This window comes from Lissotriton helveticus, chromosome 6 (assembly GCF_964261635.1).
Source record: "Lissotriton helveticus chromosome 6, aLisHel1.1, whole genome shotgun sequence".
NCBI classification, from domain to species: Eukaryota; Metazoa; Chordata; class Amphibia; order Caudata; family Salamandridae; genus Lissotriton; species Lissotriton helveticus.
Genome location: NC_136067.1, coordinates 643671499 through 643686527, shown reverse-complemented (window position 1 = coordinate 643686527; position 15029 = coordinate 643671499). Strand labels below are relative to the sequence as shown.

Genomic DNA, 15029 nt, shown 5'->3' with positions numbered 1-15029 from the left:
CCTGGGGCACTGGGATTCTGACAAACCTCCACCTGATCCATGATTTTAGGGAATACTGCTGCATAGAAATTATCTGGTACCACCTTGGCCCACTTGAGTCTCCTACCCTGGTCGGAGGTACGCAAGGTATGGTGAGGGCTCACTTTCCCCGGAGCTGGGCCCATATGGTCTCCCCATGCAACCTCCAGTAGAACGGGATTGTGGTCACTAAAATGGGATGGTATAGTGCAGTAGGCCATCGCTCTATCTAGAATGCCCTGTGAGATAAAAATATAGTCTATTATAGTCCCAGGGTTGGTGCCAGTAAAGGTAACCGTTCTTGCACCGCCCTCTGGTTCATACAGGTTGAAATCTGCCAGGAGGTCTTCTAGCTCTTCACCATCTATTGTATGTTCAAAATGTGGGAGCTCGGGGCCCTCGCCCCAATCCTGGTTAATTGGACTACAGGCTAACTTACAGGGGTGAATGTTAAAATCGCCTAATAATACATATTCTGTATCGCACTGTAAATTCTGGCTACCTGTCCTTAGTAAAGCATCTAAAATAGCAATGTTGCTCATACTATCCTCCCTTTTCTGTGAGTTGTAAAAATTAATATATAAGGACCTTGTGGCACAGTTGATGACTCTCTCTATTATGAGGATGTTTTGAGATCCACTACTGATCACTTGTAGGGTACCTTTCAAGGCCAAGGAGAACAGCATCAGCAGGCCACCCTTAGGTCTGCCAATACGGCTAGGAGTCGCCGCCATTGCGAAACTACAGTAGCCGTCCAACCAGTAACCTGCAGTTATATCCCAGGTTTCCTGGAGGGCAATGATATTATGGCCCGAAACAAAACTAACCCACTCCTTATCATCCCGTTTGGCGTTAAGGCCAGCTACGTTCCAACTTATTATTTTACAAGTATCCGTAGTGTTCTTCACTGCAGGATTGATTAAAGAGGCTCCTTCACCTGCTTGCACGTGCGATGTTCCAATAGCCAAAGGGATACTTTCTGGCTCTACAATAATGGACTCGGCATAGACTTTGACATTTCTAACTACGTTTCCTGAAAGAGGGGCCTCATTGACCTCGACCTGCACTTGGCCACAAATAGTTTCCCTTTCCAGGCAGATTGGTGTATCACAGTTAGCCAAGCCGTATGGCTCAAGCCTGTTTAGTCCTTTCACAGTACCGATGCCCCTGTCCCTGGGCTTCATTTGTGGGCGAGAGGGTCTTGGGCTATCATATAGCGTGTCTATACCCCCCTGCGTCAATCGCAGTCATTTAGATTGGCCAGTACCCCATACCTATTCTCGGTTCCAAACCCCCAGGCCTGTGGTGTAGCCCCCGCTCCCCGCCCAAACACAGCTGTGTCCCACCTGGGTAAGGGTGTATTAGGACGCATTGGGAACTGCTCTTCTCCTAACCAGGCTCCATACCTACTTCCATAGTTCCCCCAATCTGTCCCCATGCCACCCGCACCACCCAAACCCCCCAGTCCCCGCCTGTTCTGGATGTTCCATAGCGGTCTAGGGTTTTTAAAAGATGTCATATTCTGTTGGTAGTTTTGGAACCCTGAACCAGGTAGTGCACAAGCGGACCATCTCTCAGTAGGTCGTGTTGTGCATCAAGGTATGCTATTCTTTGGCTAAGAAGGAGCCTCCTGTTGGGCTGCGGGCCCATTCCCCTCGGGCCACGGAGGCTTCTACTGCCCTGGGTCGGGGAGTCCCCCTTGCAGAACATCTGTCAGACAGCTACGTGGGCCTCACTGCACACGTTCGCTAGACACTACTGCCTGGACATCCACGTCCGGAGAGACTGCTTTTTCGTCCGTTCTGTTCTCCAGGACTTTCTGGTGTGATCATTGGTTCGCAGACCCACCTCCGGGGTTGGTATTGCTGGGGTATCTATTGTAAGGTAAGGAATCTAATACTAACCGGTTTCTTTCAGATGCACAAGTTAATTACCTTCGGTAACGATATATCTGTAAGAAACAGTAGTTAGTATTAGATTCCTTACCGCCCCACCCATCCTCCCCGTTCTGCGAACCGATATCTAGGGTTACGGTTCATCCCTTTTAGGGTCCTAGTTTCATGGCACCAGTGTTCGTTTTTATCATGGCTATGCGTTTCTGGCACGGAAAAGCTGTGTATAAGAACTGACGTACGCGCGTGAGGGCGGCGTCTAAGTACTCCGACGTCATCCCGGTTCCAACGACGACGGATGCGGAGCCGCAGATGACGCTTACCGACGCGCAGGGGTACTGCTACGCAAACCTTTCCGGATCCAGTCTGACACCTGGGGATATTCTAAGGTAAGGAATCTAACAGTAACTACTGTTTCTTACAGATATATCGTTACCGAAGGAAAGTAACTTGTGCTTCAGAGGAGCTGGGGACACAAGGAACCACCCAAGTTAAGTACCCAGGAACCCCACGGAGGCGGTGTGCAGAGTGCAAAAACAGCAGTATGCCCAATGGAAGCCAATGAAGATGTCGTAGTTGCAGTTTTGAAGAAACAGGACCCTTTCCAGAGAACCCCGAAGAAACCCTTTGAAAGACAGAGGTTTGGAGAGCCGACACACCCTTTTATGCCCCAGGAACTAGGTTACCTACACCAGGGATGCCGGGTATATAGGGGTGAAGTGATGTTGGTACCGGCCGTAGACAAGAAGGTACGACTTAGAAGGAGATGCCTCTGGAGAAGACTGTGATGGAGTCTGGTAGAATCCAAGGGTGGGATCTGGAAGTGAAGAACCTGCAAGCAGGGGGGACAGAGTCTATGCCACTCGGAGGTGACCAGGAAGCACTGAGACATAAGGGCCACTGATGTCAGGAGGTTCAGGAGAGTAGATTGTGACCTTGTCGCTGCAGCTATGAGCACCAGGTGACGTTGAGAAAGACCAGGAACCGTGCACAAGCTATCCTATGTCGGTGTTTACGTAGTCTGCGTCTGGTTAGAGCACCAACAAGCATTGATAGCCGTAGTCAGCGTGGAAGATGAAAAGGAGCAAACATTGGGACCTGCAGGGGACTCACCAAATTCAGGAGAGTCAGAGCATGCCACGCGCAAGCAGGGGAGCTCACTGAAGCAAAAGGATATCCTCAGGAGGACCCGCAGGCAGAGGCACAGGATTTGCAAGAGGACCTCAGGCAGCTCACCAAAGATGGAGGCCCATGATGCAAGGACTGCAGGGAGGACACTGATTTTCAGGAAGTTAGTTGCTGGAGGCTGGAGCTACTTGTTGCCCAAAGTTCTCTGGAGTGCGGAGCCAACAAGCCTTCACAATGGCAAGTAGACTCAGTGCACAGTGGTTCTGACAAGGGATACTGGCTTCAAAATTGCAGAGAGGACAGGTCAGGCCTTGAGAGAGTTGCAGAACCACCACCTGTGTTGTTGAGCCTTGGGAAGTCCGTAGGATGACAGGAGCAGCAGATCAGTCAGCTTCATTGCATTACGTGCAGATGCAGAGGAGTGACTCCTTCACTCCAAGGGAGATTTCCTTGATGCCCTCAGGTCTTCTGGAGAACCTGGATGAAACAGACAGATACGACTAAGAACTCTTGAAAAACAGCGAGGCCAGGAGCAGCAGGACTCTTCCTTGGTGCTGTCTCGGTTCCAGGCGAAGTCCAAATGTCCAGACGATTGAAAAGCGTTGTAGTTTCAAAGTATTTTTTTATTTTTTATTAAACAATCGCTCAGTTCACATGAGAGAATACATTCTTATAGGAACAATAAGTCATTTTGCCATGGCGAGCTCGAACGTAATAAATTGCACACAGTAATAGGTTCAGCACAATTTGCACAGATATATGCAGGTATTTCTTTCGTCACTCACCATTCGGGCCTTAAATTCCTTTCCCCCACTCCGTCCTCCCGGACTGTGCTTCATAGTCCCCTGTACTCACCCCATTTGCCCCAATCTTGCTCAAATTTTCTAGACAAGCCCGGACTTTGCTATATCACCCCCTCAGTCTGTTAATACCAGCCCACGTTGTTTCCCCAATCTTGAACGCTTGTAGGTCTGCACGCAAACTACATCTTTGCGATGTTTCTTTTCACCACCTGACCCCCATCATCAGTAAAACCTTTGATTACTTGGGCCATGTATCTTCCCCCGTTATAGAGAGTAGATGTCATCTGGCCTCCTTTGGAAGTTCAAGACTGTAAACCTGGCCACTCATAGTTTCAGGGTTGTCTTGTCCCATGATGAATCTGAGGACCCAACCACAGGGGAGCCCTTAAGTACCCTAGGGAAAGGGTTCGAACACCTCCGGGTCACTCCCAGAGGAGGGGCTCGACAGAGGGTAGGATGCGCCCATGTCCTTTGTCCAGTTTTTTGCGCCAGAGTGGGAACCAGGTATTCCTGAACTGGTCCCCCGCATCCGTAGAGCCACCACAGGGGGACGGTCCTTCTCCTACCTCGCCGCCAAGACATGGAACTCCCTCCCCACCCACCTCCGCCTGACCCAGGACCACCTCGCCTTCAGGAAGCAACTCAAGACCTGGCTGTTCGAGCAGTAGCAGATCCCCCTCCCCCAGCGCCTTGAGACCCACTGGGTAAGTAGTGCGCTATATAAATGCGATGATTGATTGATTGATTGGTTCAAACTGGAATATGCAAGGAGGGCACGAAATGTGCCCTTCAAAGCAATCTGGTGGCATTTGCAAGCCCCCCACCACAGACCAATACACTAAGTCCTGTCTTGGAGGTGGTCATATCACTCTATCACAGGAAACCTATTGTTCTACCTTTCACAGCTCGAGCAGCAGCAGGAGGGCCAAATCATGTCTGTGATCGGCAACATCACTAGCTTGCTTGCAGACCCTAAAAGGCGGCGGTTATATATAGTACAGGGGGGTCTCCTATTACCCCCCCCCCCCACCCCAAGTTCATGCAGGGGCACCCTCACACTTATAACCAAGCACCCTGCCCTCAGGACTGAAGAGCCTGCCTTAAAGGTGACCTCAGATATAAGGAAACGTATATCTGTCATTAGAGGTGCCAGCACCAACTCACACAGGTTGCAATGGAAGACCTGTTGTCTTAGTTTAAGTGGACTCGTGTGGGGCCACAATACATGCTGCAGCCCATGGGAGACCACTGGTATACCTATGCCCTTGGTATCTTAGTACCATGTACTAGGGACGTATAAGGGTACACCAGTAGCCAATTGTGAAGGTAGCCAAGTACTTACCATCTCAATTTAGGGGAAAAAGCACAGTTACTGGGGTCCTGGTTAGTAGGATCCCAGCAGACTTAAGTCAAAAACACACTGACACCACGCAAAAAGTGAGGCTAACCATGCTAGAAGGATCCTGCCTTCCTACAGTTACCATTTCGTTTGAAGAATTTCTTTGGGAAACGTTTTGGTCCCGGAGTGTTCCTGTGCTGCATCTCCTTTACAGGGGCCATAAGTTCCTCTTGTGATATGGGGAGGTCCAGGGCACTCCTATCGTCATCCTACATCCTTGGCACATACAGATCTCACAAAATGGGCTAGTCTGCTTCCAATTTAAACAAGTACTTCTAGAATATAACCATGGGTAAATCCTAGTGAATGCATTCGTAGTGCCTCAGGAGTCTGACAGGCCCCAGGTGTGGATCTTCAGTCTGCTAAACCAGCCTACTAGGTAGCGAGCTTTATGGTCTTATCCCACGTTTACCAAACCTTCTATGACATTTTTAGATATATTGCATATGTATTTATTTTTTCTTGCAATGCCTCCTTGTTTTATATGTGCTACTTTTGGGCATTATATTTATTTTAAATTATTTTGTTTACAAAGACACAATGCTGAAACTGTTAAAGAAACTTGATATTAAAGGGGCGCATCATGGTAATTACTTTCCATTAATCATTCAAAATTAGGATTCACTGCTGGCTTCTGTTCATCTATTACTTCTACCTGATTCGTCATTTGTGATACTACCGTACATGTGAAGAATTATAATTTTCAGGTTGTAGGTCATTTTTTTAAGGTTTACAGTGCTCCTTCCTGCCTCAATTGAACACTGATTCATACTCACTGAGTAAATTCATGGTGATGGGGTTGGAACTTCATTGATAGAAATTACTGGCGTGTCATGCATTGTTTTTTGTTGACTCAGTTAAGTATTAAACCAATGTACTTAAAGAGCTGATCACCTTTTTGTTGCACATGTTTTAATTTTTGACTTTCAGATATCATGATATGCCAGATGTCATAGACTTCTTAGTCCTTCGCCAGCAATTTGAGGATGCAAGGCACAGGCACTGGAATATAGGTACATTATAATTGATACGAGAACATTAATATTCATGGACAAACGTTTTTTTACCTCTCTCAGCTCTATGTGCAATGTGTCCATTCTCTTAGTAACTGATAGTAAGTACGTGTATTGTATGTGATTACTTAAAATGATTACCAAAGAAATAACATCTAAAAGGTAGAAGCTAGAAAACAGTTTAAAATTATGTCACATTTTCAATAAATTACAATGAATTAAAGTTAACTTCAAACTTGGGCCATTGTATCTTTGGTGGAGATTTTGATTGATGTCTGTGTACTGAATCTAATGTAGGTTTAGTATAGATTCTCTTCTGTAGTGCAAAACCTGCAATGTAATGTATCTATTATATTGTTCCTCCACCCTCTATCTGTAGTTATTGATAGACAGGAGCATAAATCTTTCTCTCAGCATAGCGCTCCTGCAGATGCTGCATAAGGACTCCTTTAAGCAGTATTTCATTCTAATTACTTGATATGATGGAAGGACTGGTGTGAAGTGCTTGTAAGATTCCACTTTCTCTAAATCTGTTCTACTTGATATTAAAATTACCTACTTTTTTTAGGGAGAGGTTTTCTTACAAGAGTATTGGTTGCTTACAAATTCATCCTTATTCAGCTCTAAATAGTTAGCAGCAGTAGCTGAATATTTTGACCAAAGGTTATCATTTGTATTATAAATCTCTTGTAATACTGTCTTGAGTGAACTAACTGTAACATGCATGATTATGTAATAATATTTTGTTGAAAAAGGATTTACACTTTTAAGTCGTTCATGATCAAGCGAAACTCTAACCTTATCTGGGAGCTGTGAGAGTGCTGTGGTAGATGGAAGAACCTTCTGTATGAGATGCATTGCAGTTTTTCTAGATCTGCTGAGAGTTTTGAGGGATAGGCTTGATGGCTAAAAGAGATCATTGATAGTAACTGTGACTTAGCTTTTAGTAACCTTTTGTAGTCCTTATGATCGCTTATGCCGAAGGGCTTCATAAGTGTGTGTTGAATCTGCTTAATGCAAATGTCAAGTTGCTAGCTTTCCTCTTTATCTGCATTAGGTGGGTATTTGGTGTACCATTGTCCAATAATCAAACTCCCCAGGTAGTTATATGACAAAAGTATGAGCTAGTTTAACTGGGCCCATGTGCCATGATTGCTTAGATTTGTTATTGTATTTCCCAAACACCATCACCTTGGTTTTGTTGACATTTGCCACCATTTTATTACTTCAAATATATATATATATATATATATATATATATATATCTATATATATATTCACTGAAAAAACCATAGGTTATAGATCATATATAGTTGGGAATTAGCATTTACAAAACCTTGAAAATTCACTGAAAAAACCATAGGTTATAGACCATATATAGTTAGGGATTAGCATTTAAAAAACCTTATTTTACTCACACAAAACCATTGAAATTCCATATATAGTTAGTTGCAGTAACTATATATCGCGCACCCGCAATCCACTGCTGATGATGTCACATATTACATCATTCATGACATGGTCAGTGACATCACTGATGACATCACTGATGACATCTCAAATGACATCACTGATGACATCACTGATAACAACATCCAGTGATTTTATGTTTCTGTAAAGTTTAAATATGTCTTACATATTGAAGAATGAGTGGATGTATAAGTGTCTGGACGAAGGATTTAGTAGGTGCATGACTGACTGTATGAGTGAGTGATTAAATGTGTCTCACTGAGTGCATGGGTTAGTGACTAAACTGTCTTAATTTGTGCATCATTATGTCTGTTGTTCTGTAAACTGTTGCATGTGTTGATCAATAGCTATATGAGTAACTATATGGGTTATTGATTGATTGTCCAAGTATTTGTATGGGAGACTGAGTGTGTGTGTGGCTGGCTGGGAGGTGTGTGACTCTGTGCAGATCAATGTGTACTTATATCAATGATTGTATAACAAGGTAAGTATGTGTTAGTATATGTTTCAAAATATAAGGTGCTCTATGTTTAACTGTATAGACAAGAAAATGGAAGTGTGATTGATTCTTTACAGGACTGACTAGGTGTGTGAGTAACTCCATGGATGAGTGGCAGAGTGTGAGTGTCTGTATAGGTGTATGAGTGCATATGATAGTGTTGTAAAGATGAGTGATTGTATTTATGAATGATTGTATGGGTGAATGAGTGAATGTGTGTGTAGACGTAGGAATCAGTGAGTACATATGTAGTAACTAGTATTGGTGTGTCAATGGTTTCAAAAATTATACTCTGTATTTAACACTGGGTGAAACAGAGGTTATATTAAAATATGAGGAGATGCATTGTATTGTCACATGAATGATATCATCAGTGATGTGGTCATTGATGTCAAATGAGATGTCATCAGTGATGTCATTTGAGATGTCATCAGTGATGTCATCAGTGATGTCACTGACCATGTCATGAATGATGTAATATGTGACATCATCAGCAGTGGATTGCGGGTGCGCGATATATAGTTACTGCAACTAACTATATATGGAATTTCAATGGTTTTGTGTGAGTAAAATAAGGTTTTTTAAATGCTAATTCCTAACTATATATGGTCTATAACCTATGGTTTTTTCAGTGAATTTTCAAGGTTTTGTAAATGCTAATTCCTAACTATATATGATCTATAACCTATGTTTTTTTCAGTGAATTTCAATGGTTTTTTAATAGCAAATATCATAAGCTGTCGAATGTCAAGTACGTGGTAAGTGAAAACATTTTCGTGTTTATGCACACTGATCTGCTTTGAATGGTGCCCCCACCCCTCATTTCTATTAGGAGTACTCTCTCTTTGCACATAGTTAAGGGTAGTTAACGCAGGCCTTTGCCCCCGTTGTAATACGTCGTGCCTGCTTCTCTCTCCATTTGATTGATTGTTATCCAAGTATTTACTGTTTTAGAATTGGTTCTCTTTGGTTCATTCTCTATTTACAAACAAACACAGAGTCGCAATACTCTGTTTAGTCTTTGCAGATAACGAAAAATCGTGTAAAAAAAAAAAGAAAAGGAATCGAGCAAAATCAGTAGGCCACTAACGGGATCTCTTTTTGACCTCGCTAAAATAGAAACATTAGGAACAACCCCTCATGACAAATACAAAACTAGTGAAATGAACTGAACTCCACACAATGATGGCTGCAAAACAGCTCGGCTCCGCCACCCACCCCGCCCAAAATAACGATAAAGAGCGGCTGCCATGATTGGTTGCGGAATGGCCACGACGGAGCTACGAAATGGTACTGCTCTCATGCTAACCCCAGCTTCAGTCTGAAACATCCAGAAACACTGTAGACTACCAATTCGATCAGTTCCGGTAGCGCCCCAATGTAACCCGGTAGAGAAGAACTAGCCCTCCCCTCTTTGACTGATGGTTCTTGTTGCCTGTCCCTTCTGTTGTCATTTAACAGAACTATTTAGCCTGCTGAAAGGGGTTGTGTTCCGACCGCTGGTTGGTGGAGACATTTTGACTATATTCTGGACCTGCGTTATCGCGTAATGCGTCATATGACGCGCCGCGTTAGCGCATCCGGAAGTCATCCGGGGCGCGTAACGTAAGCATAACAAGTCATGTGACTTGTTAATAAAACTTTTCATTGGTTCATTTTACTTTTCTTATTCTAATGATGAAAGGCTTGGTCATATGACCTAAAAATTACGCTTTTTATTACTTCCGAACATTATTTTTTCTTAAATATATGTTATAATGTTCCAGGCTAATGTACTTTCCCGGAAAATTTACAACTGTCCTGCAAGTAAAATATATTCTTTTTTCGAGAAAAAGAGCGTTTCTTCGTCCCATGACGGAGCCGTTGAGCAAAAGAGGGTCGACCTGCTGTCTTAGTCGCCGATACGCCTGAATATGAGATTCTTATCGATCACTTTATGTTGCAGGAATAGAAAACACAACAGCCCTTGACCATTTATCTTTACTGCGTTCCTTCGTATTATACCTTTTACCCTTCATGTAATTGGTCTGCTTTATTTCACTTGCCTTTTAATGATTCTAAAACAGTGACTATTATTAAAAACTTTACCAATGTATATACTACTACCATGTTTTCTTTTAAAAACCTTTATTGTGAAAATTTCATTATACAAATACGAGCCTATAACCACGTGGGCCGGCCACGGAGCAAACTGTAATCGTATATGATGAGTACACATTTACACTGTAGAGGAACGTAACGGGCGGGCCATTAGGTTGCAAGAACTAAGGTGTCTAACAGTTACGGAATCGGTGGACGTACATTTTATAATTAAAATACGACAGGGCCAGTTACAATAAAATTATCTAGATATACATTTGCGGGCAAGTACCATGGGTGACGTTAATTCGAACTTTCAATAGTACAGTAATCAATAACACATCAGAACTTAATATCAATAGGGATGTCGAAATATTCAATCAATTCTCGTCCCCGCCCGCCATGTGCTTCAAAACTGCATACGTATCTCGTGATTTCAAGGTTCTGCAACCAGTACACAACAAGGAGTTACGAGTCCCATTTATTCCGGCGCCATTTTGGGCGAGGACGGGCAGGTCCAGGATATAGTCAAAATGTCTCTACCAACCATCGACTATGATGATGTTCATATGCTGTATTTATTAGAGTAACACTCATCTGTCCACATGAAATTAATTTGCCACAATCTAAACATGTCATTTTAATCTTTCCAAAGTTCTTCTAAATATTTGGGACCGTTTCCCTTGCCTCTGATGCTGTCAGTGCCACTTCTTTGATGAATGTACTAGCAGGTCAGGGGTTCTCCTCCAAATCTCTCTTTTATGCAGCACTATAATTAATTGGTGCCACCTCTCCATATGACGATGCATGGTATAGTTACCATAACTATTTTTTTTCGGTTCCTCTGGAGAGTTCATCGTGGCAGATGAAGCGTGTAACGTACCGGGCATTTACCTTTTTTTGCATGTACAGGAAAGGAAAAAAAAAATCGAGCGTCCGAGTTCTAAGGTGTCCCAGGGCCATTTTAGTGGACCAGGCCCAAATCCAAAGAACAGGCCGCCATTTTGAGAGTCCTGTTGCAGCCGCCTGTCGCTGTAGCATCAAGAGCAGCCGAAACTCAGCTGAATGGCAACTGAAACGGTAAAGGGGCGCCCCACTACAGCAGACGAGCCTCCACCTAGGAAGGCCCGTTCACGCCGCCTCCCCCCCCCCCCCCCCCCCTTCGGGCACCCCACGCCGTTATTCGGAGCAGTATTGTAGGATGGCCACACCAGTGCGGCAACTTGCTAGACATCACCTCGGTGGTAACCGAATCTCAACGCCTTGTGGTGTCTTCTATTCAGAAAACATTGTTATGCTGCCTTCGACCTATTCGCCGCAAGTGCGCACACAACTCAACTGCATAGCTTGCTAGACACCACCTCGGTACCATCCGGATCTTGGAATCTCAGCGCCTTTTGGTGTCTTCTCTTCAGAAAATATTGTTGCGCTGCCTTTGGCCCCATTCGCACATCGGTCCGCTACTGACGCCATCTCACAAGCTAATGGGGCGCCCCACGCCGACTTTCAGCATTGTAGGATGACCACACCTGTACAGCAACTTGCTAGACATCACCTCGGTGCCATCCGGATCTCGGCACCCCACTGCAGATGAAGTGCCTCTCAACTATGAAACCACCACGGTGACATCCGGATCTTGGCGCGTTGTGCTGCCTTCGGCCTATTCGCACATCGGTCCGCTACTGACGCCATCTCACAGGCTAATGGGGCGCCCCACGCCGACTTTCAGCATTGTAGGATGACCACACCAGTACAGCAACTTGCTAGACATCACCTCGGTGCCATCCGGATCTTGGCATCTCAACGCCTAGTGGTATCTTCCATACAGAAAATATTGTTGCGCTGCCTTTGACCCCATTCGCACATCGGTCCGCAACTTAGACATCACCTCGGTGCCATCCGGATCTTGGCATCTCAGCGCCTTGTGGTGTCAGTCAGAAAATATTGTTGCGCTGCCTTTGGCCCCATTCGCACATCAGTCCGCTACTGACACCATCTCACAGGCCAACAGGGCGCCCCACGCCAACTTTTACCATTGTAGGATGGCCACACCAGTGCCACAACTTGCTAGACACCACCTCGGTGCCATCCGGATCTTGGCATCTCAGCGCCTTGTGGTGTCATTCAGAAAATATTGTTGCGCTGCCTTTGGCCCCATTCGCACATCGGTCCGCTACTGCCGCCATCTCACAGGCCAACGGGGCGCCCCACGCCGACTTTCAACATTGTAGGATGGCCACACCAGTGCGGCAATTTACTAGACACCACCTCGGTGCTATCCGGATCTTGGCGCGTTGTGCTGCCTTCGGCCTATTCGCACATCGGTCCGCTACTGACGCAAACTCACAGGCCAACGGGGCGCCCCACGCCGACTTTCAGCATTGTAGGATGGCCACACCAGTGCTGCAACTTGCTGGACACCACCTCGGTGCCATCCGGATCTTGGCGCGTTGTGCTGCCTTCGGCCTATTCGCACATCGGTCCGCTACTGACGCAAACTCACAGGCCAACGGGGCGCCCCACGCCGACTTTCAGCATTGTAGGATGGCCACACCAGTGCTGCAACTTGCTGGACACCACCTCGGTGCCATCCGGATCTTGGCGCGTTGTGCTGCCTTCGGCCTATTCGCACATCGGTCCGCTACTGACGCAAACTCACAGGCCAACGGGGCGCCCCACGCCGACTTTCAGCATTGTAGGATGGCCACACCAGTGCTGCAACTTGCTGGACACCACCTCGGTGCCATCCGGATCTTGGCGCGTTGTATTGCCTTCGGCCTATTCGCACATCGGTCCGCTACTGACGCCGCCTCACGTGCCAACGTATTTTCTCCGCATTTTATACCCTATGCCGCATAACAGGTCATGTGACTTGTTTATAAAACTTTTCATTGGTTCATTTTACTTTTGGTTTCCTAATGATGGAAGGCTTGATCATATGACCTAAAAACAACACTTTTCATTAGATGAAAACTTTTTTTTTTCCCAAACGATGAAAGCCCCACCTTGTTTCTGGATGTTTCAGACTGAAGCTGGCTTCAGCATGAGAGCACCACCATCTCGTAGCTCCGTCGTGGTCATTCCGCGAGCAATCATGGCAACCGCTCCCCACCAGAAGCCTACAGGAGTCGGGGGCCCCCAAAACTTTTGATAAATCCTCAAGGCGGAGGGGACGCTTTCGAGAATGGGGTCCAAGACCTAGCAGACAAGCGTCCAATTTCCAAGGTGTCCCAGGGCCATTTCAGTGGACCGGGCCCAAAAAGGAAAGAGCCTGCCGCCATTTTGAGAGTCCTGTGACAGCCGCCTATCGCTGCACCGCAAGAGTGGGCGCAACTCAGCTGAATTGCGGCTTTTGACACAGTGGACCAAAAACGGACGGAATGGCAACTGAAACGGTAAAGGGGCGCCCCACTACAACAGATGACACTCCACCTGGAGAGGCCCGTTCACGCCGCCTCCCCCGGGGCGCCCCACGCCGTTATTCGGAGCAGCATTGTAGGATACCAAAACCAGTGCGGCAACTTACTGGACATCACCTTGGTGCCATCGTTCTGCTGCCTTGGAACTATTCGCACAACAGTTTGCTACTGATGACCCACCCCCCGCGACGCCCCACGCCAGAAATCTGGACGTTGTGCTGCGTTGGGACTATTCGCACAGCCGACCGCTACTTCGTTGTTTTTCCCTAAAAATGTTTATATGTTATTACTGTTTTTGTTTTCTTGTATATATTTATAAGTTATTAAAGTTTTATAATCTTACTACTTTGTTGGAGTGCTATATATTTTTAATGTGACACATAATTGTAAAAACTTTGATGTACAAAGAGTCATCCCTGGAATCTTCCGCTTCAGGCTCGGTCCCCTCCCCAATCACAATACAGGATGGTTTTCAGATAATAGGAACGCGTCTGCTGTGACGGATCTCATCGAGTGTGGGCCTTGATCTACTATAACTCCTTTGAAGAGGGGTGATTCTTTACAGCTGGGGCCATAAACTACATCTGCAGGGCTAGCTGATACCCTAGGACCGGCCTGGACAATCGAACACAGAGGAAAAGGAGTGTCAGAGGGTGCGGTAGTGAATAGGGCGAAAGGGAGGTGTCGGGCGGGCACAGGGTGTGATTCTCTGGGAAGAGCAGCGCAGATGGGGGGTGGTTTATTACCCATGCATAAGACAGAGAGCGGGGGTGACCACTGCCTGGGGGAGATGCTTGCGAGGGTGGGGAGTCATGCTAAGGATCGACAGCGTGCACAGAGTGGGTCTGGTCAAGGCATCTAAAATGACTGCCGTGCACGACAAAAGTGTGGCATTTGAAAAAAGGCAAGATGGTGCAGACAATGTTTTTCAACACTTCCTGATTTCCTTCGAATCGAACGTTAACAGACGTTGGGGCATATTACCAAAGTTAAGCGATATTTATCCCTAACGATGCTTAGCAACGATTTTTTTACCGCTAAGCATCGTCAGAAATTATCGCAGATAAACCTTGCTATTATCAAGGTTTATCGCAAATACGATAAAAAACTCAGCGATATTCATGCATTACCGAGCTAATGCTCTTAGCCATGTTATCCACCTCCCATTGGATAACATGCCTTAGAACTGCTCAGTGCAGGTGCTAGCTTTTGGAGATATTCGCGCTTATCGCGAATATTTCCAAAAGTTGATAATAGGAGATAGCGATGTTAGCGACTGTTTCCAGTCGCTAACATCTTGGCATGCCCA

General features: G+C 45.7%; 1 protein-coding gene across 2 annotated transcripts in view; it reads left to right on the top strand.

The window, feature by feature from the left end:
• PHIP (PHIP subunit of CUL4-Ring ligase complex) overlaps window positions 1-15029 on the top strand; it is a 2061705-nt gene that overhangs the window by 1008409 nt on the left and 1038267 nt on the right. For both annotated transcript variants that reach the window (XM_078648101.1, XM_078648100.1), the window contains exon 27: window positions 6171-6253. In XM_078648101.1, the coding sequence (XP_078504227.1) occupies window positions 6171-6253 (83 nt within the window). The remainder of the gene's footprint in view (window positions 1-6170; window positions 6254-15029) is intronic.